The following is a 26,231-nucleotide window of genomic DNA, read 5'->3' as shown; positions in this document are numbered from 1 at the left end:
CATTTTGTTTAAAGGACAGGGTCCCAATGCTTAGAAGGGAGTCACGTGATTGGAGGGAGAAGCCTCAGCTTGAATGGTATATTACATGTCAATTCTGGGCAACTAGCAAGAAATAGGGAAACGTGCACACCCAGGATCCTGCCTTGGAGAGCAAAGACTGCAACTGCTCTCCTGAGAGAGTAGAAGAGAGAGATGGGCAGGAGACCCATCTCTATTCTTGCAGAAGCACAAAAGACTGTGGCATCGGAGGTACTATTTAACGACTGGGGCTGAGGTGAGTGGCGGTGGCTGGTGGCCACAGATCAGACTGTGGTTGGTTATCACCCCGGGTGGGTATGAAACGAACAATGGGAAATTGAGGGAAAAAACAAACGAAACGATGCCTTGTACACTTTTTTTTCCATTTTCTTAGTTAATGTGATTTAGTGACAAGGCTGAATAACTGAGCTGCTGACTGCCAAACTTTCTAGCACGTAGGCAGTCATCGCTGGGAGCAACTGAGCGACACAGACTGAGCTGCCTGGAAAGACCACAGTCACTGCATGAGGTCTCTGAAAACTCTATCATCCTTCATCAGTATTTGTTTATTTATTCTCCCTCTTTTCCAGCCTTCATGTTTAGCTATTATTCAAAACATGAAAGGAAAGCTATAGGCACACTCTAGACTCTAGCGGAGGTCATGAGCGATGGCCGCCTGCTTTGGGGAATAAAGTTTCACTGGAACACAGCCACACCCAGTTGCTTTGATACCATCTATGGCTGCAACGGTTAAAACAGAGACTGGGTGGCGTACAAAGCCCCAAATATGGATTCTCTGTCCCTTTATAGGTGAGGCGTGCTGATCCTTGATTTGCATGTAGCTATTCAGGCTGGAATATGTAAAGCAGTTAATGCAATTAATCAAATCAGCCAACAAAATAGGAAATGGTTTTCTCTTATTGTAGGTTCTCTGAAGAGAAATATCACTGGGATGGCTAAGGATCAAAATTCTCTCTGGCATTGTTGTCCGCTATTAATTGCCACCTGTCAGCAAAATTCTAGGCAAAACCAAGATTAAACTATACTTAATGACCCCTAAAATGAGTGAGCATCCTTCTATTTCTATGACATGAGCTGAAAGGACAGAGGAAGAATGATGGTTCGAAAGAGGACATTGTTAAGGGAATAAGTGAATAAATGAATGAAGGAATAACGAGGTATGTTTGTGAGCTAGAACTGCAGCCTCCCTCTCTTCAAAGCCAGTGTGCATCACCTTCTTCCTCTGTCCCACAGCCATCCTGTTCCTGGCCAACCATCTCTCATGGATGTACATTTAGTTCCAAAGAAAAAAGCAAGAGCGCGTCTTTGGAATCATGCAATTCATCACCAGTTCCAGTGAGGGGAAATCTGTCATGACGACAAGTGGGTATTTCACATACTCTCAGAAACATCAAGGCTAGTAAGTCAGGTTACTGAGATTATTCGGGGGTGTCCAACCTGCAACCCACGGGCCACATGCAGCTTGGGATGGCTGTGAATGCGGCCCAACATAAAATTGTAAATTTACATAAAACCCCCCCTTTTTTTTTTGCTCATCAGTTTTCGTTAGTGTTGGTGTATTTAATGTGTGGCCCAAGACAACTCTTAATTCCACTGTTGCCCAGGACACCAAAAAGTTGGACACCCATACATTGACCTTTGTTTCCAAACAACAGAGCAGTATAATTTTAATGTTACAATTCGAATGCAAGATTTCCACTCAATTTCAAGGCAGGCAAATGTAAATTTCCAGAACTGGGTCAGAATTCTTTGTCTAATGAAATAGCAAGAGCAAGTCTTGAAAAGTATGCTAATGGAAACAATAATATAAAAGGAAGAGATACACCAAGTGGCTCATTGAGATCTCCTCCACACTTGAGTTTTCTACAAAAAGTCAAATAAAAGCAAGCTGTATCATACCTACCACGTATGTCCAGCACCATCTGGCCGGCCACACTTTTCGCTACAGCCTATCCCCCAAACACCCTCTCTTCAAATGTTCTCCTGGGCAGATTCTTATAGGGAAAAACTGCATCTAAAACCTCCTCTGTACTATATGCATATAATCAAGTTAGAAAGCATCGATCAAAATCTCAAAATCAAATACTTCAAAGATCACCAGAAATAGGGTAACCTGTTAAATGTGTCACTCTGGGTTTTTAACATTCACGTCAGATATTCTACAGCAGTGATTTCCTTCCTAAGCAAAAATGAGGGTCCAAAAGTGCACACACATTTTGCAGAAGCAGAACCCAAACCTCAAACCCAAACCTAACCATGTTAGAAATGATATGTATTTGATGAAAAGGTCTAAATGGATGTGTCAATTTTTTAATCAAGTGAAAAATTTGAATTCATTTCTGACTTTGACTAAGTCCTGTAATTTATTTGAAATTATACATTATTTCCAATTTACCATATTTTTCTTCCTATGTGGTTGGGAACTTAATTTGGTGCCTAGATTCTGGAGTTTATTTCAGCAATGAGTCATAGGAGCTCAACTAGCCTGACAATAATTGCTTCAGTAGATTCCAGTTTTCTACATGTAATAAAAAAAATTTTCATCATGGAGACTTAGATTTTTTCATGCAGTAGAGCAACTGACTCAATTGTTTTTCTGCCCCATGATTCTGTACTCCCAGCAATTCCAGATGCATTGACTTTCACAAATGAATTGACATCAAGTAATAATCCACAGAAATAAATAGAAACCACCTAACTCCATTCTTTACTATTAAGTCTCATTATCTGTTTTATTTGATCCTAATTCATTTCCTCCACTTATTCCATTTCAGTGAATCTGCTTACTCAGTCCTCACATTTTGATTTAATTTAATGCTTCCAATTTAAAAGCTGCCATTTGTAGTAATCTGGCATTTCTTACATCTGTTTGAGAAAAATTGCTTGCTTTCCTTAAAAATTCCTGAGTAACTACTAAATACATCCTGTAAATTTTGATCCTTCAGTAGTGTTCTGTGGTAAAAGCTATGAAACTGTTTCAAAAACACATTTGCTTTCTTTTTTTAAAGGACTTGGAGTATTTTTTTTTAAAAAAAATAGGAACAAAGTCATTCTGATTTAAAGAAACGGCTCTCTTTGTCCTGCCCAAACTCCCGGGAACTGACATCACCTAGAAAAGTTGAGGTCGATTTATAAAGCGAAATTTAATTTACATTCTTAATAAACACTGTAATAATTATCCAAAGCCATTAATCCAGAAGCTTCTGGGTACTAGTCACTAGGCAATAATACCCCAAATTAGGAGACAGATATCTCCTGTACTGCCAACTATTAAAAACAAAGGAAGGGACAGAGGGCAAAAAATACATGTGCATAAAAACCGATGGGAAGTAACAAAATACATAGGATTAAATTTGGTAAATTCAACCCCTTACCGAAAGGTTTAAAAGAAAAAGAAAAAGAACAGCTCCACCTGTTCAAGAATTATATTATGAATGCTGTAATTACCTCCATTTTTAAAATGTTAATTTAAGTGAACTCAACATATATTTTTTTTAAATTGAAAATGGAATGGGAAGGAAGACTGGCACAGCAGACATGCACACACGTGTGTTATTTTTGTTTAATGCCTTGAAGGACGGTGGGCAAGCGAACTGAGGACACTACAGAGATGATACCTGTGTGAGTTCTGCCTTGTGCAGTTATGAACTTGTTAGTCTGAATGAGGAAGATTGGGAGAGAGGCTGCCCTGCAGAACAACATGTATGGCAGGTGGTTTACATAGGGATCCTCACCCCTGAGGCCGCAGTGAGAATACACTCCCTGGACTGTATTCCTACTGCAGCGAGTGCCACGTATGTGACCAAAGCTTGTGTTAACATGGCACTTTTGGGTTCCCTAACATCTAGTTAGTGTTGATCAATGTTACTAATTTTTAAAGTTCCTCCAGGAATTATTTTAGGCTTCTAATTTTGTCTCCAAAAGCATCACTAACGAGTTTTCATATATGGATGGTCAATGGATGTTATGGCAGCCTGTGAATTTGATATTAAATAATATTTATTTGACATAAAATAATAACGGCCTGTAGACTCAATGATGACAAGACACAATTCTGTGGTAAGGATTTCATATTGGTTCTATGCTCCTTGCTTGCTTTTGGAGAGAAAAACGAAAGATATGTTTTTGCGGAGACCAAAATGGTTTTATCTGCCACTGGCAGACACCATATTAATAAAAAGTGTGTGCTAAACAGTCATCTGGTTTAGGAAAAACCTGTTATCAACTGGGGTAGGCTACTTCACAACAGCGCAATACCACTTCATTACATCCCCAAACTTTGCCTCTGATCATTATGAAAATGAACCTTTAAACAGTCATCTCAGTTCCTCAGCTTCATAAATTCTGTTATCGCTATTTGCTCGCTCATGCACATTTAAAATATATACATACAAGAAAAGGCAGGGTTGTTTGGGGGCTTTTGAACATTTTTATTTGGTGGAGGGGGCAGTAGGTTTGATGCAGGGATTGACCTAAATGACCGATTTTAAAATCGAATGGCTATGTACTTAATGCCACTGAATTATTACATAGTTAACTGGTTTCAGTGGCAGTTTTTAGGTTTGTATATTTATCATAAGTTGAAAATAACTAATTAAAAAAATAAAATTGCTCTGTTTAGGATACAATGTTACTAAAGGATTGTGTACAGAAGAAATCTCCTGTAAAAACAAGCAGTGCCTCAACCCCAGGGCGCTGTTAAGTTGAAAACATGAAATTGCTGTTTTGTCAAGTAAAACGGTTCGCTATCAGCAATTTCACACTCCAACCTACACATTCATCAGTAAAACCTCCAGCCTGGACAATTACCACTGTTCAGTGACTGTCCGTGGACGCAGGGCCGTGGGAAAGAATAACCCTCCTTCGCACGGTGGCTTTTGATATTAGAGCCAGTGCGGTTAGAGCATCCGGTCCTGTTCCTCTCTGACAGCCTCTCCCTTTGGGGGAGGGAGATCCATTACCACGCCGAGAGATGCCCTTTCCCTCACAGCAGCCCAGCTGATTCTGTGGGTTTCAAACTTGCAATCAGTTGTGATCTCAGAAAAGATTAATTTTAGCTTCTATTTTCGGCCACATTCTTATCACAAAATCTTTCTACAGGAAAGCATGCTATATGTCAAAATTGTGACATATTCTAAGATTTCCTTTCAGGAACCGGACCTTTATCCATCCCCCCCCTCATCTCCCAAATCTCCAAATCATAAAGAGCAGAAGACCACCCCCCCTACCCAATTCCATCAGCAACAGGCAACAGAGTTGACACCCCCCTCTCTCAAGCTCCAACTTCAACGGCTAGGACATGCCCTAGCCAGGGCCTGATCCACAGAGCAATCGTGTGCAGTCAGAGAACGAGAGAATGCCCAAACTGCTACGGCACGAGTGGAACCGAAGCGTAATTAACATGCATACCCCTCCGGTTCCTCGGCATGAGCAGCAAACAATGCGTCCCATGTCCCTGGACTAAAACATGCAGACCAGAGAATCAAAGTGATGACATATTCCATTAATTTAAAAAAGACAGTTTCCCCCAATCCAGCTCCTCAAGGTGACAGACAAGCTGCGGACACTGTTCTATGAGCCAGCCTGTTCTGTAGGAAGATTGGGAACAGGAATGGGGTGCAGAAAAGCTGTTCTATGAATTTAACATCAGGCTACAGGAAAAATAACACCCTGAAAGCAAGACCGTGCCATAGGGATTACTTTTGAGCTATTTTACAAAAGACACAAAATCGGGCTACCCCTTTTTAAGCACCCCCAATGAAAAGCTTTAAACGGGCTATTGTCAGCACTGGGTACCTTTTCTCTCTTGGCTTTGTTCAGTATTTTCCTCGGCTGCAGTTTCCATGGCTGGCTTCATACCATCCACCAAAAATGCTTTTCCCCGCTCCCCCCAACACACACTTTTCCCCTCCTCTTCCTTTTCTTTGGACTCCCCTCCGTCTCTTATTTACACTCGTGTGATTGAGAGGTTCTGTTCTTCACTACAGTAGATTACAGTCCCTTCCAAGATGCAAAAGTCTCGTCAGCGTCAATTCCCCTCTGCCTACTGGTCCATAAAGACAGCTGCCAAGGAGCAGGCAACCATACGTCACCGAGGGTCCCAGTTATAAAACAGCCTTTCTCTGTCCGATTGTGCCTCCAATCTCAATGCGGCTCAGCTCGGAGGGGGAAGGACCCGCTCCCCACCGGGCCCCTTCCTCCCTGCTCTCCAACACACGCTCTGCGCGCCCTTCTTTCTCCTTGCCAACTGCGCCCAATGAATGCTCATTAATTCTCCCAGGAGAGAAGAGATTCGTGACATCAGAGGAGGGCTTGCTGAGAAGAAAAGCGCCCCCTCCCACCACGTGACTCAGCCGGCCGGCCGGCCAGCCACGAAGTGTGTGCTCTCAGGAGAAAGCACGCCTTCTGTAAGCAAACCCTTTCTTTTCCGGGGGACCCTTTAAGAGGCATCACAACTGGATGTATTTCATTTACCACCCCGCCCCACCCGCCCCTGGCAGAATATAGTCAAAGGATTGGCCAGGGTCCCTATTTTATTTGCTTCCTGTCAAATTTGTCTTTCACACAGTCTCTAAGTAGATAGACTAATGTAAATATATATATATATATATATATATATATATATATATATATATATATATGAAAAATACATAAGAGGGAAGAAAACCCAAACACGGGTATAACGATAGCAGTGCAGCAATTTAGCATTAGAACCAGTTTCCTGGCCTCTAGCTAACATGTGTGGCAGAAAGAAAAACTTTAGCTGAAGCCCAATTTAGAGACACCTGTCCTTATTTTACAATAATCACAATATGCTACAAAATATACCTAGCTGACATTTTTGGTGGCTTCTTGGAATGACAATCACGATAGAATGTTGTTTTTTTTTTTTCTTATGGGATGTGGTTATTTCTCTATGGAGCTTTATTCATTAGAACCCCTGGCTCAGAGTGAAAAGGGTAGTTTCAAGAATATTTGAAACATCCAGCATAAAAGCTATTGTGCCAATGATGATTTTGATGGCTGGTTTCACAAGCCTTCTCACAGACCCAAATACCCGTGGACCAACATTCTCAACGTGCCTGTCCAAGCATATAAGCCCTTCTCATGGTTGAGCCACGTGTTTCCAACCATCCCTAATTTCTGCACCATGTTTTAAGTATTTGGTTGCCCCCCTTCACTTCATTTTCCCTATCAAAAAAATGTATAGAACCAGAGATGCTTCTCAGAGGAGGTACCTTCTGGGCTGTACTATGGACTGAATATTTGTGTCACCCCAAATTTATGTGTGGAAATCTGTTCCCCACTGTGATGGAATTCGGGGGCCACTGTGAGGTGATTAGGTTATAACAGTGGAGTCCTCAAGAATGGGATTATGATCTATTAAAAGATTCCAGACAGTTCCCTTACCCCTTCTACCACCTGAGGACACAGTGAAAAGATAACCATCCATGCACCAGATACTGAATCTGCTGGTGCTTTGGTCTGGGATTTCCAAGCCTCCAAAATTGTGAGAAATAAATGTCTGCTGTTTAAAAAAAATGTATAGGAACTCAAATCAAACACAGGGATAAATACTGATAACCACAATGCAAAGGGTTCCCTGACCAAGAACAGAGTCTGGTTGTTGGTTGGGGTGAGCACCCATCTTTAAAGCAAACATAAAGTCAAATTAGAGACCACTGTATCCCCCCAAAAATCTCTCTGAAGTTTTCAGGGTGTCTTGCTCAACACACACACGAAATGCTTAAGATCCTGAATCAAAATCCTCTAACAACCTGATCTTTTAAAACATTAGGTCTAGATAATCCCCAAAGCCTTCTGCATTCAATACCTAAGGCTCTGCTAAACCAAAAAAGATTTTGAGAACTCGTTGAGCCTGTTTCAATATTTTCTTTTAATTTTACATCTCATTTTTCACCTTAACCATTGTCCTAGAAGACCTTGCCCACAAGCAGCTATTTCTTTAAAGTATGGCCCCACTCAATTTCATTGTCTCATAGCAAGGGGGCTGACCAACATGACAGTCTAAAATTTCAGATTTTCAAAAAGAGATTCATTATGTCATTGTGCCACAGCTTTTTTATCCACTCATCTACTGATGGGCACTTGGGCTGCTTCCAAATCCTGGCAATTGTAAACAATGCTACAATGAACCTAGGGCTGCACACACAGTACAATATACAGAGGATGCATTAGAGACTTGTACGCCTGAGACCTGTGCAATTTTATTGAGCAATGTCACCCCAGTGAATTCAATATAAATGTAAAAGGGGGATAAACAAAGAAGAGGCAAATCAAAAACAAACAAATGAACAAAAAACAAGAAGAGGACCATTCGAGATAAACTACCCCCACAGAAACACCTGATGATGTGTCCAAACAGGATGTCTTAAACCTTTTTGCAAAGACTACATAGGTGCATGAAGACAGAAAGATGGTAATCGTTGCTCTGTGACCAGTTTATTCTCTCTCAGCAGTTCAAATGAGAATTCAAAGCCACACAGAATTCAATTTGGCCCAAAAGGGGACAGTTGTGATTAGCTATATTTTGGGGTTTTATTTGAAAAGTATCTAGCAAAATCATTCAATTCAATATACTTAAAAAAGAACTGCAGAATAGGATAATTTTTTGGCATGACTTAAGGATATCACTTTAAAATATTGGCAAGAGTGGGGATGCAGGATATGGAAGACATTCCAAATTTAAGGGCAACTATAGTTCTGTATCATAGTCATGGGAATGAAAACCATGGGACAAAATAGTCACAAATTCCCCAGTTGATACTTTTATCTACTTTCACCCTGAAAAACCCATGTATTATTTTTGTATCATTTAATGTGCTGTGTATCATTAGATGTATCATCTTTGCCTTATTCACAGCATCATCATTGTCTTCTCACTAGGCAAAAAATGTATGACAATTCTAAAAGTTACCACTGTTCCTTATAAGCAGCCTCAAAAACCTCCTGGATGTTTATGATAAACCATCTGACTCAGAAAAATAATAATAGAAAGAGTGTTACTAGCAAGAAAGAAGAGTGGCTATTTATAACGTTTCTCAGGTACCCATCCATTTTTGGTCAGAAAAAAAAATGGATACGTGGAATGAGTAGGATGGGAAATGTCTTGCAGAACTGGAAAGAATCCTTTGAGCCACATATATTAAGGCATCTGGACTGAAGGTAAGAATACTTCTAAAAGCTAAAATAGGAATAACAATCCTGACATGAAATAGATGTATTAGATTGAACCATACAAAATTGTTAACGCTAAGAAGAATGGTGGTTTCACGTGGTCCAACTTATATATTTTTGTGCTTCCTGTAGAATCCTAGCCAGTTCAGTACCCATGCACAAAATAACCTTCCAGGTACTAATAGCCACAATACACATACACATGTACAAGAATCAGTAACACACAGACTAAGGAGACCCTCCTAAATCAGGGTCGGCCCTGCCTGCTAGGTAGGCAAAGGTAGGGAAGGAAAAGGTAAGGAAGGGTAGGGAAGGGAAGGGAAGAGTAGGAAAGGGCACAGAAGGGCAGGAAAAAGCAGAGTGGATAAGAGTAGGGTAGGGTAAAGAAGGAATATGTAGAGAAGGGAAAATGTGTTCCAGAAAAATATGAATAAAATACGAAAAGCAACAGTGTGGTGACTGTGTGTGCATGTGGGGTATAAGGGGACTAAACGGTAATGAAAAACTGTAATACAGAAAAGGGTACTGTCAAAGTGTTGGGGAGATAACTCTCTGACAGAGCGTCCAGAGCATAGGGGATATGATGAGGCAGTGGGTGGTGGGAGGGAAATGAAGGGAGATGGCTGAATCAGTGGTTTGGAAACCACGTAGGCTGAACACCTTGCTAAGCTGGGAGGCAGATGGAAGGCTTAAAAGCAGATCTGATCTGTGCTTTAGAAAGGTCACTCTGTTGGTACTGTCAGAGAGAGTGGGGAAGGGCCAGACTAGAGGCTGACAAGCTATTAGGAGTCTCCTGAAATAGTATAAGCAAGATACACTGAGGGCCTGCACTGTGTCATGGAGGGAAGTGAGGACCCAGATGATAGCTGATTGGATACCTATGTATAGAAGTGGAGAGGGAGAAGGACGTGAAGGGGAGTTTGGAGTTTTAAGCTTGGGTGAGTGAGGAGATGGTCATGCTATGAACCAAAATGGGGAACCAAAGAGGAGGCAGCTGTTGGGTAGAAGAGATGAGCGTGTGTGGTTCCTGGTGCCCTAGGACATCTTGTAAGAGCTGTCCAGGAGGCATTCAGGACTGTGGCTCCAGAGGAGAGGAGCTGCCTGGAGACAAGGACCTGGGAGTCTGGTGCAGAGGAGTCCTTGGTAGTATAAGGTGTCCAGCTCTGCCCAAATGCCACCTTATTGGGGGATCCTCCTTGACTCTCTTGTCTAAAAGTATAGCCCATAAATGCCCAGTCTCCTTTCCTGGGTTTGATTTTCACCCTTGCTTTAACCATGACCCAACACTGATCTATGTACTTCTTTATCGTCTCTCTTCAGCCTCTTCAGAATATAAGCCCCTTAAGGGCAGAATTTTTTGTTTTGTTCTCTGCTGTGTTACCAACTCCTGGAATAGTCCTTGGCACATAGTAGGTCTTCAGCAATATATTTTGAATGAATGGTGAACAAATGACTAGGGATAGAAACAGATTACAAATACTGTAAGATTGGGATTTAAGGAACATTGACTGTAAATATAAAGATAAAGGAAAACCTTTAGAGGGAGGGTAAAAAAGGACTACAAAGGAAAGATCAGAAAAATAGGGGAACAATGTCAAAGTGGGATTATTGAATTAGAAAAAGTTTCCATGGAGGGCATAAAGTTAACAGTGTCAAACAGTGCCAAATACTATACAAGGAGCAACAAGGATGAACACAAGCAGAAAGTACCATTTACCACCAAATAGAATTTCTGTAACAGTTTTGGTTGAATGATGGGGACAGGAGCAAGACAACCAAGTCTTTCACCATCATTGCTGTCAAAATCACAGGCTCCTGTGGTCTAATTGAAATGTTAATCTCATACATACAGAGGGCTCATGCTTATGCCTGTACATCTTGGTCCAGTTTTCAACTTACCCACATCACATTGACTTTTCTTCTATGATCTATTCCATTAATAACCTTCCCAGGTTCGTTTTCTCTCTAACAATTCTGGTCACCAATTCCACTTTATGTATGTGTGGTGGAGTCATCTCCCACACCACCAAGCAATTCCCCAACACCAGTAGGGTGTCCTAAAATTCAACTTCGTTCTGATACTATCTACCTGGAGATAACATCAGATCTTACAGGATAACAACGTAGTCCCACAACAACCCACCTGCCCCCACCCTTCAGAGGCCAGTCACAAGTCCTGGTTATCACATGGGCTTCTGACCTACCGGCTATAGATCAGAGGTTCCAACAATCCCTTCTCTGGGTTTGGTTAATTTGCTAGAGCAGCTCACAGAGCTCAGAGAAACATTTTACTTACTTGATTACTGGTTTATTATAAAGGATATTAAAGGATATGAATTAATAGGCAGATGAAGACATACATAATACGAGGTATGGGGAAAGAGATGCGGAGCTTTCATGTCCTCTCCAAGCAAGCAACTTTCCCCAAGTTGCTATGTCTTAACAACCTGGAAGCTCCCTGAACCCTCATTCTTTTGGGTTTTTATGAAGGATGCCTTGTATAGGCATGATTTGTTAAATCACTCACTGATGATAGAACTCAATCTCCAGTCCCTCTCTCCACCCTGGAGGTAGGGGCAAGGACCGAAAGTTCCAAACCTATAATCACACTGTGGGTGCTACTGGCACCCAGCCCCCATAGTTAGGTTCAGGAAATTCCAAAGATTTTAGGAGCACTGTGCCAGAAAAGGGGATAAAGAGTCTTAATATAAATCATAACAACACAGTCTCTAAGTATAGTAAGTTTGCTTTAAGTATCTTATATGCCTGTGATGGAAATAACTTATGGAAATGTTGAACATAACAAGACCAAGGTGAGAGAATTCTGTGTGTGCACTATGGGCATCATCCTGGTTGACTGATTGGTTCATTCATTCATTCATTCATTCATTCAACTGCTATTCATTAAGCACCAATTGCATGCTGAAAATTGAGTCACTATTCTACATTATATGATTATGATTGTCAGTCAACTGGGAATTCATTGGGTTGCACAATCACCTGCCTACAATTCCGCATCATAGTCACATAGCTATCAATAAAGTTTGTCAAATGTCTATTCCTTTCAAATTTCTGGAATTATATTTCAGGTTTCTTTTGGCCTCTGAATGACTCCTCAGTGGGGAGTCATTGATCACCAAGAAGGGATGTTCCCAAATTCCTTCCAACTAATTTCATAGCACATTTTTTCCTCAAAGTCCAGCCTCTCACTTAGTACCCAGGGGCAGAGCCTCCTAGCAGCCCTGCAAGTTCCAGGAGGCAGAGCCTCATTCATCTTTCCATCCTTGGCTTTCTTTCTGGGTTGTTTCTTTCCTCCTGGTGATATATGTTCCCACCTTTTCAATGAGTGAGCATGTCCTCCAGATTCCTTAAGTTTCTTCAGTGCTCTACTGAGTAAGGAACTAAGGCTGCATTTGTGGAAGACATCAGTGGAGACCACTTACAACAATAGCAGGTGACTCAGAGGCAGTGGATTTTCTGAGACCTACCCCTCCTACAGTGCTTCTGAGGCATGGGAGGCGTTCACATGTCCCCACATCATTTACATGCCCAGCATAATCCTTCCTCTTTGCCCATCAAAAGAAATCAGTGTCCGGAGCAACAACCCCCAAACCAAAGACAACCTCACTTCCTGTTCTAGTTTGAAAATCCATTACCTGTTGGAATGGATACATTTTAAATAAATTGTGCCTTAAAAGAAATCATTAACTATTATTTTCACATTACTCAAAATTAAAGATGTGTTCTAGCAGTATCTGAGCCTTTGAAGACAATAGGATTTCAAATACTGCACGAATTCTGAAATCTTACATGTAAAGCATAAAATGTACTCTTTAAATAAAGTAACAATAATGTTCAAAATATTAAGTCCTATATTCCAAGTTTTTAAATTAAGAAACTAGATTTTTGCATAGAGCCAGACATGTAGAATGTGATTGGGTCTTTTTCATAATTAGATCTTCCCAAAACATGATCAATTTGGCTAAGCTTTGTCTCCTATTACCAGAATAAAATTTATTTTATAATTTATTGACTTGAGAGAGAGGAAGGGAAGGAGGGAGGGAGAGAGGGAGAAAGAGAGATTTGTTGTTCCACATATATGTGCATTCACTGGTTAATTCTTGTATGTGCCCTGACTGGGGATTGAACCCACAACCTTGGTGTGTCAAAATAATGCTCTAAACAACTGAGCTACTCAGCCAGAGCTGAAATTTCCAATTTTACATTCAACGTGGGTTTTTAATGCCTTTTGATGCCATTCTCTTATTCTCTTTCCTGATGTTTTTTTCTCAATATCTTCTTTATATTTGTTATACTTTCCTTTAAAGGAAATAACACCATATAAAGTTAAGAGCTGAAATGACAAACAAAATTAGATGATGTATATGAAAATTCTTATTAATTGCAAAGTTCTGTAAGTGTAAGCCATCATCATTAGGGTTTCTCTTTGATGGTAGAGGTGATTCCCAGGCAGGCCACCATCATGGTCCTGGGTAATATCTCTAACAATGAGCACACAGAAAGCCTCTGTTAGCCAGTGTCTTTCTAACCTAATTAGCTGCTCATTTAACAACACACAGTGTCCCCATTAGAAACTGCGGGAGCCACCAAAATAGTGATTTTTGAGTTTGGCAAAAGCAACTCAAGGGGGTGATTAGCTTTTCTCTTCTGGTAAAAATGGCACTAAACCTCTTTATCAAAAGGAGAGCATGAGAATACATTTGGCAGAAGCAGGCTGAGCCTTACAATCAGGGGTGTCTAACCCATGACCCATGGGCTACCTGCGGCCCAGGATGGCTATGATAATGGCCCAACACAAAATCATAAATTTCTTTAAAACCTTTTTTTCTCATCAGTTTTTGTTAGTGTTTGTGTATTTAATGTGTGGTCCAAGACAACTCTTCTTCCAGTGCAGTCCAGAGATGCCAAAATGTTGGACACCCAGAGGGAAACAGGTATGGCATGAAAAGTTTCAACATACCAGACTAATGAATGGGCACACAGCCCAGGTAGTACTGTGGCATGAGAGAGAGTGTGCATTTTCCTTACTGGTGTGGACCATACCTGTCCATCTCAAAGTCAAGGTCAGCATCGCTGCTTCTCTCCCATCTCTTAAACCAGTGATATACAACCTCAGAACTAGTGACATCTGGGGCTGGATAATTCTTAGGCACAGGGGCTGTCTTGTGTATTGGAGGATGTTTAACAGCATACCTGGTTTCTACTAACTAGATACCTTATTTCCCAATAAAGGTACATTTACAGGCACCGGATGTTAGGGCTTTAACATATTTTTCTGGGGGACACAATGTAACCCATAATGGGTAAGGAGAGTTAGTGAGAAAGACTATCAAGTTGGGAGCCACGTAGGCCATGTCTGTGCAGCTGCTCAGTCTGGGCAGTTTGGAAATGAAGACTTGAGTGTTACCAGCAGAGAGGAGCCAAGTATTATCATGGGAGTGGGTGAGATGCCAAGGGAGATGATACAAAGGAGAAAGCCTTGTGAGTAACACCCAATTTTGGGGTTTCTAATGAAAAAACTACTCTCGAACAATGCAGAGGACATTGGAGTAGATCCAGGATAGGACCTTGTTATGGGAAGAAGGTGCCTTTTGAAAGGGAGAAGGTGGTCCACAGTCAAGGCAGCCAGAAGTCAAGGACTTGGCAAAGGTCACTGGAATGGAAAATTCCAATTTTCTTACCAGCATCAGTAGAAATATTAGAATAGAACCTAGTTCAGAGGTGAGCTACTGAAGTACTGGGAAGTGAAGGAGAAGGAGAAGGAGAAGGAGGAGGAGGAGAAGAAGATGAAGAAGAAGAAGAAGAAGAAGAAGAAGAAGAAGAAGAAGAAGAAGAAGAAGAAGAAGAAGAAGAAGAAGAAGAAGAAGGAGGAGGAGGAGGAGGAGAAAAAGAAGAAGAAGAAGAAGCATCCAACTTTCTAAAGAACTTTGACAGGCGAGAGAAAGATGTAGGTGGATTGAGGAAGAGGGAAAGACAGTAAGGAAGAGATTCCCAAAATATGTTATGCTAAAAAGAAGGCGGCAGTTGAAAGAGAAATTGAAGATACAAATGAAGGTGGATAAATGACACATTGAGATCACAGAAGGGGTGGAGGGCCAGCTGTGGGTAGGAGGATGGAAGACTTCTTCTAAAGTGGAAATGTGGAAAGAGGAAATGGGAGGAAAAGGAGTTGATCCAAAGTTTAAGGAAGTTTATCTTACAAGAGGCAGTAGTGATATGGAGGTTAAGAGGACAACCTGTCTGGCATTGAAAAGTGTTCATTTGTTACCTCATTTCATTCATGTTACAGCCCTAAGAGGGAGGTATTATCAGCCCCATTTTACAGGCAACATAACAGAAGACATGGTGGTCTTGGTCTTATTTAGTAAGGGAGGCAGCTTGCCCTAAGTCTAGATTGCTAGGGAACCTGAGTTTTCAGGGTAGCAGAGAACCAGCAAGCTCCAGGGCATTAGAGACTGGAGGTTGAGTAAGGGAGATAAACAATACCCTCCTCACTCTATGTCTTATCATACTGGGGAGAAGTGGACCTCAACAGGATGGAACCATACTTAAAGCCAAAACAGAAACAAGGACCAAATGATGGGTCGTGAACTGGGTTTGATTTAAAAAGGATAGTTTTTACTTCCTGTGTACACAAGGCATACACCAGGAGCCAGACAGCTGGTCTACCAACAAAGTGCTTTACTGTAATTAATTATCGCATCCCTGGAGGGAGCTCAGGTCCCTCATTAAGAGTGGTACACCATCCGTGCACTCCCCCTGCAAGGGCTCCTAATGAACTCATCCACCAAGCGTGCCTCAGCCAACATGAACAGGGGTGGGTCTTCCAAACCTGTTAGCTGTTGCAAAGGCAGCGTACTGGGATCTCAGTCATGTCTTTTTCAAACATAAATCTGGTAGAAAGAGAGTTTTAAGACTGGTTAAAATCTCTTCATGGATTGGGGAGTGTAATTTTTAGTACAACTGAAAAAAATATATTTATGTACCTTTTACAATTAAAAAATCGGCTATTGATATGCTAGGATAGAAGGACTGTGATATGTATCAGCCCTCGAATTGCCAGGACACATTGAGGTGATTTGGCTGTCACTTCCTTCTCCCTCTACTCTAGATGTGACTTTCCTGAAACCACCTACTCAGGTGAAGGACATTGAACATTCCAAACAAGCAGTCTCACACCAAGTGACCCTGATAAACACACTACAGTCTGGAAACCATCAATTTACAGACAAATATGATTATCCAACATTTAGTTTGATAGAATATTTGAGATTCACTAACACATAACTTGACAGAGTATTTGAAATTTACTTCCTGACATTAGAACACCTGCTCTTGCTAGTTCAGGAAAACCCCCAGGACTTGTAGATACATAATTCAAAAGCCCTCGGATGAAAGTCTTAAGAAAACTAGTGCCTTGTTGGGTCAGCTGCTGGGCAGGCCGGGGTTGGTATAAAATATGAAATGAAATATAAGCTATTTCATGTAATCTGCTGATGATGAAAATTTACATTAAAAAGGATAAAAAACCCACATACTTCAAAATATATTCACATTTATCCAAGTGAAATATTTTATTAAATTACCTCTTCTGTTTATTTGGTGAGATGAAAACTAGGAGAAGTAGACGGAAGTTATTTTGGTTCTTTACTCCACTAAAACAGTCAGTGGGCTTTGAAAATTGGAACCTTTAGGACAACTTGAAACAACCATCTTAGCCAGGTCAGACACAAAATATTTTAGTTTGTAGAAAAGGCAAACCAATGAAGAATAAATCTTGGTGAACTCACTGAAATGTATCAATGACATTTTACATCACTAAGTCACACACGATGTCTTCATATTGGGGAATCTACAAATTCAGAGCATCTCAGAGGAGAAGATAAAATCTGAGGAATGATGTTTGTACAGTCTCTGATCTCAGCAATGCACATGTCGTGTCTGTGACTTGAGTTGTGTTCGTCATGACTAAATGGGAAAGTGGACAGTTTTGCTGGAATGTAAGTTTGTCTCCAGGCCCAAACAATGGACAGCAGGATCTGGAGAGGACTTTTAGGTGTGACTGCTTACCTGCTACAGAAAATCACTGTGAAGGCAGAGGGATGCTGGGAACTGAGACAAAAGCTGTTCTAAATTTCTCAGGCAGAGAGAACAGAATTCTTGCTTATCACAGAAAAAAAACTCTAGAAGAGATTTTTCTTTCTTTTTTAAAAAGATTTCGTATATTTATTTTTTAGAGAGAGGAAAGGGACGAAGAAAGAAAGGGAGAGAGATATCAACTGGTTGCCTCTCACTCACCCCCAACTGGGGGCCTGGCCCATAACCTAGGCAGGTATGTGCCCTGACTGGGAATCAAATTGGTGACCTTTCAGTTTGCAGAATGATGCCCAACCTACTGAGCCACACCAGTCGGGGCTCTAGAACAGGTTTTTCAACTAATCACTAATGAATATTCCTAACAGGAAACTGATTTCTGTAAGCCAGCCTCAGTTCTCGAGAAAGAAGTAACACGAAACTCACTTTGAACTTATCATACTTAAATAACAGTAAATTAGAAAAACTTGCTTTCTTGCATGAACATTTGATGAGTCAGTTTTATTCAAACCCTTCTGCATCTTCAACATTGTTCAGTCAACCAATCAGAATGTTTGTCGTCACTGGAGCACCAGTTAGCATTACCCATTCCCCAGAGCCGGTTATCTTTGCTTCCTTCTGAGCTCTCTTACACCCAGCACTTCTGAAAAGTCTGTGACAGGGGCTGAGATCTGCCCAGCAGACAAGTACTCACTCACAGGACTATAACTTTAGATGGGCCAGGTAGTTTCAGTTCCTCCTAAATTGTATAATGTTCTTAATTTTTACATTAGTGGCATACTGTATTGTTAAAGTGAATATATATATATACATACATATATATATATATATATATATATATATATATATATATATATATATACAGGATCCTGCAGAAGTAACACCTGCTTGAGTGTGGTTGGTAGAGGAATAATATGAATGTAATAATTTATAGTTTTAAATTTGAACATTTCATGTAAAACATCATACGGTGTGCTTGGATATGATATTGTTGTGTTACAGAATTACATGCTTATGATTTTGTAAATAAAATTTCATAATAAAATAATATTTGTGCTAGACCCTGTATTTTTTCTCTTTTTTAGTTGTTGCTTAAGTACATTTGTCTCCATTTCCCCCCACCAGCCCCCCTACTCCAGCCATCCACACCTCCCAGCCTCCACCCTACCCTCCTTTGGCTTTGCCCACTTTTAAGACAGGGTCACTACACCAGCTGAATGTCATCTTCTACTCTGACCTTGTGAGCCACTTAATAAAACCCTTCACATATTTTGGGGACTAAGATAATGTAATGTTGGCAACATACCAGTATATTGTAAAACACTGTGCTCATTCTGTGCTTTCAATCGGCGAACAGGTCACTTCCATACTCGAGTGGAATCAGAATGGCCTCATGTGCTTTCCAAGTGGCTACTAAATGGGGGACGTCAGTGAAGAGAGGAAGGTTTCTAATGCTGTGCCACTGGGCTTTGTGCTTGCTCTGTGCCATGGAGACAGCAATGTTATCTACGGCCCTGAGAAAGCAGGCCCCTATGTTCATTTTCCCACCTAGGCATTTTAGGTGACGTCACTGGAGTCGAGTCATCCAGAATTTCCTCATAGAAACCACAATGGGAAGAATTTTGTTCAATTCTTCCCTGATTTTCTGGCCCTGCTTAAAATAAACATCACACGCACACAGAATCCTAAAAGGAGGAGGAAAATGTTAAGACCGTCTAGCTCTTCTCTCCCTTTCCAGCCTGTAATCAGGAAAGAAGGGACTAAAGATGCAGATTTCCTGACTCACAGCCAAATATGCTCTTTTTTTCACCCAGTGGATAGTTAGCAAAGTAAATATTCTGTTAGGATGTGGCCCAAATGCCAAATCCGCAGTGCACACACTAGACCGCGGGTATTCTTCCTAAAATATACATCGTATCTTTGCAAAAACACATTCATGTATTTTACAAACTACCTTTTAAAAGTTCAATTGTATTGGGCCAAGAAGGTATAATACAGAAGACAACATAAATCTTTGGAAATCGATGCTTGTTAACATCAATTTATCTTTTTAATGAAAAGCCACTGATGAGCCATGCCATTGGATTAAGTGAGCTAATGCATGCCATGTGCTGTGCACAGGAGCTAGGAACACTTAGTGAAAAGTAGCTGTTGTGATTAATAGGGCAGACCAGAGTGGGGTTGGAAAGGCTTTTTCACAAAGGCAATAAAGCTACAGGATGGAGCTTGTCAACCAGCCCCAGCCAGAGCATAATGAATGGATAATGGTCACCCCCTCTACGCACTCTCCAGGTCAACCTAGGATAACCAGCAAGAAGTTCGCAAACTGAGTCCCCACTCATCCTTGCCCACTGAAGAAAGTAGATCAAACTGCAAGGGAGTGATGGTGGGCTATGCTAAAGATAGATGTGTACGTTTTTTTTTTTTTTTAATAAAAGGAGAAAGGAAGTCAGGGCACATCTCCCTGCTTCGTTATTAGTAACAGATTGGAATTTCCCACCAATTGTACCACATGAGTGTGATACGTTCCACAGCTGAGCGTGGATGCTTTGGGGGAATATGAAATGCCTCTAAGCACTTAGAATAACAAAGCATTAAAAGAATCCAAGCTGTTGTTGTTATATTGCCAAAGAGGAAATGTGATAACAGAGAAAAATCAGGAAATTCTTGATTTGGGCTAATTCTTCAATTCCCAGAGCTAAATAGGAATTTGTAGCTTTTTTAAAAAAGGTGCCTGACAAACCTATGGGTTGGCATATAAAGGATAAATTGAACACAGCATTGGGATAGAACATGAAACTCAAATGTATTTAGAAAATTGAAACATGTTTATTTTGAATTGGCCATCCCTATAATGAGCTCTTTAAAAATGTCGAAAATCTTGTTTTGAGCCATTTGCTGTGTAACCTTGTCTGCTGCTTTGTCAGTTTCATGGGTGAAAGTGGGAGGTGATTTGTCATGTGCACACCAAATAGTTGATCAGTCAGTATGTTAATTATCCAGCATATTTACTCTTTTTTAGAACGTAATTTGATTATTTTCACTCATTACTGCCAAACTTGGTGGCAGATTCAAAAGAAATGAGATATGAATTTCAAGCCTGTCGACCCCATACTTGTTCCAGTATATTCAATGGGGGGAAGGACAAATGATTACACGGTTTAGTCCTCCCGTGATAACTTCTATCATTGTAGATAAAAAGCAATTAGTACATTTGCTGTAATGCATCCCAGATAGGCTGCCCTAACCATTCTCTAAAACCTCTGCCTAAAATGTTAACTGTTGAGCATTCAGCCAGAACGCTTCTATTCCCTTTTCTTTGCCCTGATCTTCCTCACTGAACAGAAATCTGGATCTCATCCTTTCTGGATTAAAAACATATTAAAGGCTCCCAGTCAGAAATACACAGAAGGTGACAAAGGCTGATTCTTTCCTTCTTAAATACCTGTAATTTACAGCTAGCAACAGCTAAGACAAGTTATACATATTTTAAATCTTAATAACTTAGTAGTTGACTTGACCCATGTTTTATCAAGTGCCAGCCATGTGGCAGGGGTGGTGCCAGGCACTGTGGATCTAAAAAAACACCGGATTCCTAGTGCAGGCTGCAAACCAAAGGGTCACAGGTTCGATTCCCAGTCAGGGCACATGCCTGGGTTATGGGCCAGGTCCCCAGTGGGGGACATTTGAGAGGCAACTACACATCGATGTTTTTCTCTCTTTCTTTCCCCCTGCCTTCCCCTCTCTAAAAATAAATAAATAAATAAATAAAATCTAGAAAAATAAAATAAAATAAAAAGACGCTGGATTCCTAACTGGTGTGGCTCAGTTGCTTGGGCATTGTCCTGCAAAATGAAAGGTTGCCAGTTCGATTCCTGGTTAAGGCACATGCCTGGGTTGTGGGTTTGGTCCCCTGTTGGGGCAAAGGGCAGCTGATCAACGTTTCTCTCTCACATCTATCTTTCTCTCCCTCTCTTTCTCCCTACCTTCTGCTCTCTCTAAAAAATAAATAGCTATTTAAAAAATAAAATAAAAAAGAGAGTGGAGATGACTTCTCATTCAAGGAGCTAAGGTGCTTTTAGGAGCAAAGGGACACCAACACTCACTTCTGGTTCAGCAAATCTTTACCTGTCCACTCGTGTGGGTGGGGCACTGTCATGGCAGCTCTTATATGCTGGGCTTATGCCGCCCTGTGGAAGTAAAACAAATGAACAAACAAAATGTGATAAGCCATTGCTTTGTGATCTCTGCAAGTTTGAGTGAAACAAGTCTTGGGCTTACAACCAGTAGCAGTTGGCACTTCAAGTCATTAAAATAGGTGGCTGATCACTTCTTCACTATGACCTGATCCTTGACCCACTATGATTTCAATGAGAAAAATACATTAATGGTAGCTGTTTACAACCTGTGCTTTTTAACGCTAAAGTGTGCTTACCATGTTAACCAACAGAACCCAGAACTTAATCTAAAGTAGAAACAAATCCACACAATCTCGGTCAATACCTACATGCACCCAGGTTTGAGAGCTACTTGTTTGTCAAGGTGAATGAACCAGCTCTAACCCTGGTTTCTATCCCATGAACTTCTGTGGGTATAAATAACTTTCATTTCTACAGTGCAAGATGGATCGTGTTTTAACTTTTCTAAATTTATCCAAATGAGAAACAAAAATGCAATGCTTAATTTTTCTAAAAAAAAAAACCACATTAGAGACCATTGCAATACAGATATCCTGCATTTTTCTTTCACACCTAAAGCATAGTACAGTCTGCCTCCTGTTCTGCAGGTTTTGCATCCCTGGGTCTTGTATCCGCAGATTCAACCAATTGCAGATCAAATAAATTGGGAGAAAAAAATCTCAGAAAGTTCCCAAAAGCAAAGCTTAAATCTGCCATGTGCCAAGCACCATACTGAATCCATGCAGATGAAGTGATGTGTAGGCATACCCTGTGGTGCCCTCTAGTCAAATACAGCCTGCCCTCAGGGCACTGTTCTAGGACCCTGTCCCAACCCAGATCACCAGAGGCTCTAGTGCAATGGCAGAGCATTTGCCCTCATATGAAATGGCATAGTATTTTTATATAATACTATGCTATGACTCACACCCTTGTGTTACCTTATAACATCTCTAGGTGACTTATCATACCTAATACAATGTAAATGCTATGTAAAGAATTGTTATACTGTATTGTTTAGGGACCAATTTTCTGGATTTTTTCCCATGAATATTTTTGATCCATGGTTGGTTGAATCCCAAAATGTGGAATCTATGGATAGAGAGGGCCAAACTGTATGAATTCTATGCAAAAACTATGCTATTTCATGTAAGAGACTTGATCCTCCTCAGATTTTGCCTTCCATGAAGAGGGTCCTGGAACCAGATATCCAAGGACACTGAGTGACTATTATTCATTATTCATAGCTACTCAACACAAACCTAGAATTCAATTAACATTCATTTTATAGCTTCACATGGTGGTATAAAATTCAATTTCATGAACTATACAGAATACACTACAACTACACATGACAAATATACAAATTGCCTCCAATGAGTCATGTGAAATTTCAATTTGGAAGTACTTTTGCAGGTCTTAATGGCTGTTTGGTAATGTGTGCATTATTCTCCAGTTATAAAATTCACACATTTAAAAAACTAACTGAGCTAAAATGTGCCCATAAGGAATTAAATCAATGCTCTTCCCTGCATAAAAATCAGTCAGTCGGAGCAGGAAGAAAAACATGCTTTTCCTATGGTTGAATGTAGGATTCCACATCCAATATTGTCATCTCATTGTACAGCAATCCTGGCTAAGTTTGCCACATAAAAATTCAAGCTGAGCGCATAAAAATTTAGCTACACGTCTAGTTATCCAAGCCAGTTGAAGAAGCTGAAGGTTTGAGAAAAATAAACACAACCCAAATTGTATTCCATTGTGATAAAACAGGGCTTTGAGAACACAAGTGTCTACAAAACCACTCAGTCACGGCTTTGGCATAATCAAGTCTTTGCTGCCATTTCTAAACGCCGACCTCTTTTTTGTTGGCTACGCCTTGTCTAGGAGGAAGGCCCCCAGCTCCACCCTAGGACCCTGCATAATTTCCCACCCTGATACATTTAATAATTTTAAGAAGACAGCCTTCCTGGGAAGGGGGCGGCCTGAGTTCCCCATAGAACATGGCTGTCTAGCACAGATGACAAGAGGAGGAGCTTGAGGGGAGGGCAGAGCAAACCCATGAGAACCCACTCAGCTCTGAGCAGCCCACAGACCCCAGGGGCTTCACGGGTGACTGGGAGTTGTCACCCTATTCATCCCTTTTCTCCCCGCACAATAGGGCAGCCCTGAGCCCGCAGAAAGCCGCCTTCTCTCTTTATCATCATTCATATCTCAGCTATGACAGGCCGAAAAAAAGACTCAGAGGGGAAATGTGCCTCAAATTAGCATATTTCTCCCCTTCACACAATGGAGGCTTTTGAGCTTCAGCTTTTTAAAAACAGGGGAGAGAGAGGAGGAGGGGATAGCAAGCTTGCTCTTAGCAACAGTGTCTGAATGTAATGATTTGCCGACCTCAAAGCCGCTTGTGTTTTTCAGTTTTCTTAAAGCAAGCCTCCTCTCAAATGGCCTGAACACTTATTAGAAAATATTTATTGGGCCACTGTGTAATAAACATCCCCCTTGTCATTAAACTACAATTAAACTCTTTGATTAAAAACAATAATTACAAACCCTAAACTTCTTGTCCAATGCAGCGATGGAGTGGGACAGCTCCCTTTCTCCTGGAGAAATTGACAAAATGAAGAAGTCCAGTTATTGTAACTACTTATTGAGGGAAGTACTCAAGGGGACTCTCTTGCCATATTTATTTGTATACTTCCAGCCTCCACTAATACAGATGAAAAAAAAAGTCAAAAGGCAACACGCATGCTTAAATTACCAAGACTGACTATGAGGTGCAAGCCCACAACACTTCATCACCTTTCCACAGAGGCTGTGCCTATCACCATTGTCTTTGCTAAAGGAGGGTCCTAACACTGCAAAGTGGGCTGGCAAACCAGACTAAAACATTGGAAAGGTCATAAAAACACCCATCTAGTAAATCTGTAAGAGGTCAGCCAAAGAAATCATTTGTGTCCCATGCCACTAAATATTAATTCTCGAAAAGATGGAATCTCAATTTGAGGGGGAGAAATGAAGATTTCTGTGGCTCAGGATGAATTCTTTCTGAGGGTTCTGCCCTTCAACAATAACTCAGGACCACCATGGGTACTTCATATGACACCCTTCTTTACAAAAGCTCCAGTGCCTTAATCTTACCCCGGGCACATTGGAGTTCAAAGCCCCCAGAAAAGACAGACCTGAGAGATTCAGAGTGTCAGAACTCTCCTAAGGGCCCTGGTGGAGCCAGGGGCCTGCTTAGCTACACTGGGCTCTGGAAGAAGGTTCACAGAGGGAAGAAGGCAGCTGGAAATGACATCGGGGCCATCTGCTTTGCCTCCCAACCACGCTCCCACGGAGTTAGTCTCCTGCTTTTATTAGATGCCTAGACACGGTGCCCTCCATCAAACCCAGGTCCTCTTGACAGGGACCAAAATTTGTTTTGTATGTTTGATGGAGTCTACAGTCGCTGATCCTGCCCCAGCCTTTCTCTCTCTCTCTCTTTCTCTCTCTCTCCTTCCTCTTTTAGCCCCAAACCCTCAGGTCTGACCTCCATCTTGCTTTCTCATCTACAGGTCACACAATAGCACCTTTTTCCCTGTTGACTCACTGGCTTGGATTGTTTCACAGTTTAGGCCTTACTGCTCAGTTTAGGTCTTCTAGAGATTAAGGTGAACTTAAAAAAATGATGTTCAAAATGACAGTTTAATCCTCTCCCATTTGATCTGTGTATCCAATGCAACCAAGGGAAAATACTGGCAAGCCTTTCGTAGCTATCAACAAGCTCTGAAGTTCTTACGGAAAAGAACTAGAACAGCTGAAATCATTCTAAAAAGAACTAAATCAGAGGACTCACATTACCCAATTTCAAGATACTATAAAGCTGCATCAGTCAAGGTTGTGTGGCTGTAACATAACACAAACATATAGACCAATGGAACAGAATAGAGAGCCCAGAAATAGACCCACACAAATAGACTCAACCGACTTTTGACAAAGGTAGTTTGATGGGTAAATGATATTCAACAAATGGTATTGAAACAATTGTATGTTCACATGCAATACATGAACTTAGACACACACCTCACCCCAAAATTAACTCAAAATAGATCATGGGTAAAGAGTGAAACTATAAAACTACTGGTGAAAAATAGACCAAAAAACCTGCATGATCTTGAGTTTGGTGATGGGTGTTTAGATACTAAACCACAAGCATGATCCATGAATGAAAAAAATTGCCAGGGTAGACCTTATCAAAGTAATAGCTTAAGAGAGCATCAAATATGTGGCTTAAAAGTTTTAAAAGATATCTACTTCATCTAGCTAATGAATCTATATGAAATACCTCATTTTGGATGATGCCACTGCTGTGTCACAGTTCTGTCACATGTTGGGAACACCTGGCTGAGTATCACGTCACCCACCCTTCAGGTTCAGCCCTGGTGTTCTTCTTCTAGGACACCACAGTGCCCAGAGCTGCCCTGCTCTCTGAAGCCACAGCACTCTCCTTTACTCACCACAATGGTATGCTAGTAGATGAGCATGATTTCCCCCCTGCCTCAGGCTCTGTGAGGGCAGGCACCATGTCTGAGATTTCCTAGAGCATCCTGTGCCCTCACCTGGTACCTGGTGCATAACAGTTGCGCAGTAAATGTTAAAGAAAGAAACCCGCTGACCAATATTCACATGATATTTGTTGGGCTCCTATTCCAGTCAAACACC

The 26,231-nt window shown here is 41.0% G+C and overlaps 1 protein-coding gene across 5 annotated transcripts in view; it reads right to left on the bottom strand.

Moving 5' to 3' along the window:
• The window catches only part of GPM6B (glycoprotein M6B), a 142,521-nt gene that overhangs the window by 31,978 nt on the left and 84,312 nt on the right, over positions 1-26,231 (bottom strand). Inside the window, exon 1 of one of the 5 annotated variants that reach the window (XM_037157482.2) lies at positions 5,836-6,319. The exons of 1 other annotated variant lie outside the window; for it this stretch is intronic. In XM_037157482.2, coding sequence (XP_037013377.1) covers positions 5,836-5,896 — 61 coding nt within the window. In that variant the 5' untranslated portion in view covers positions 5,897-6,319. Of the gene's footprint in view, positions 1-5,835; positions 6,320-26,231 lie in introns of those variants that run through there. 3 more of the 5 variants (XM_037157481.2, XM_037157486.2, XM_037157483.2) reach the window with 3 other exon arrangements.

Source organism: Artibeus jamaicensis, unplaced genomic scaffold (assembly GCF_021234435.1).
Source record: "Artibeus jamaicensis isolate MK-2021 breed Jamaican fruit bat unplaced genomic scaffold, CSHL_Jam_final scaffold_1283, whole genome shotgun sequence".
Lineage (NCBI taxonomy): Eukaryota > Metazoa > Chordata > Mammalia > Chiroptera > Phyllostomidae > Artibeus > Artibeus jamaicensis.
Note: the sequence above shows the minus strand (reverse complement) of the source record. Positions and strands in the feature narration are given on the sequence as shown.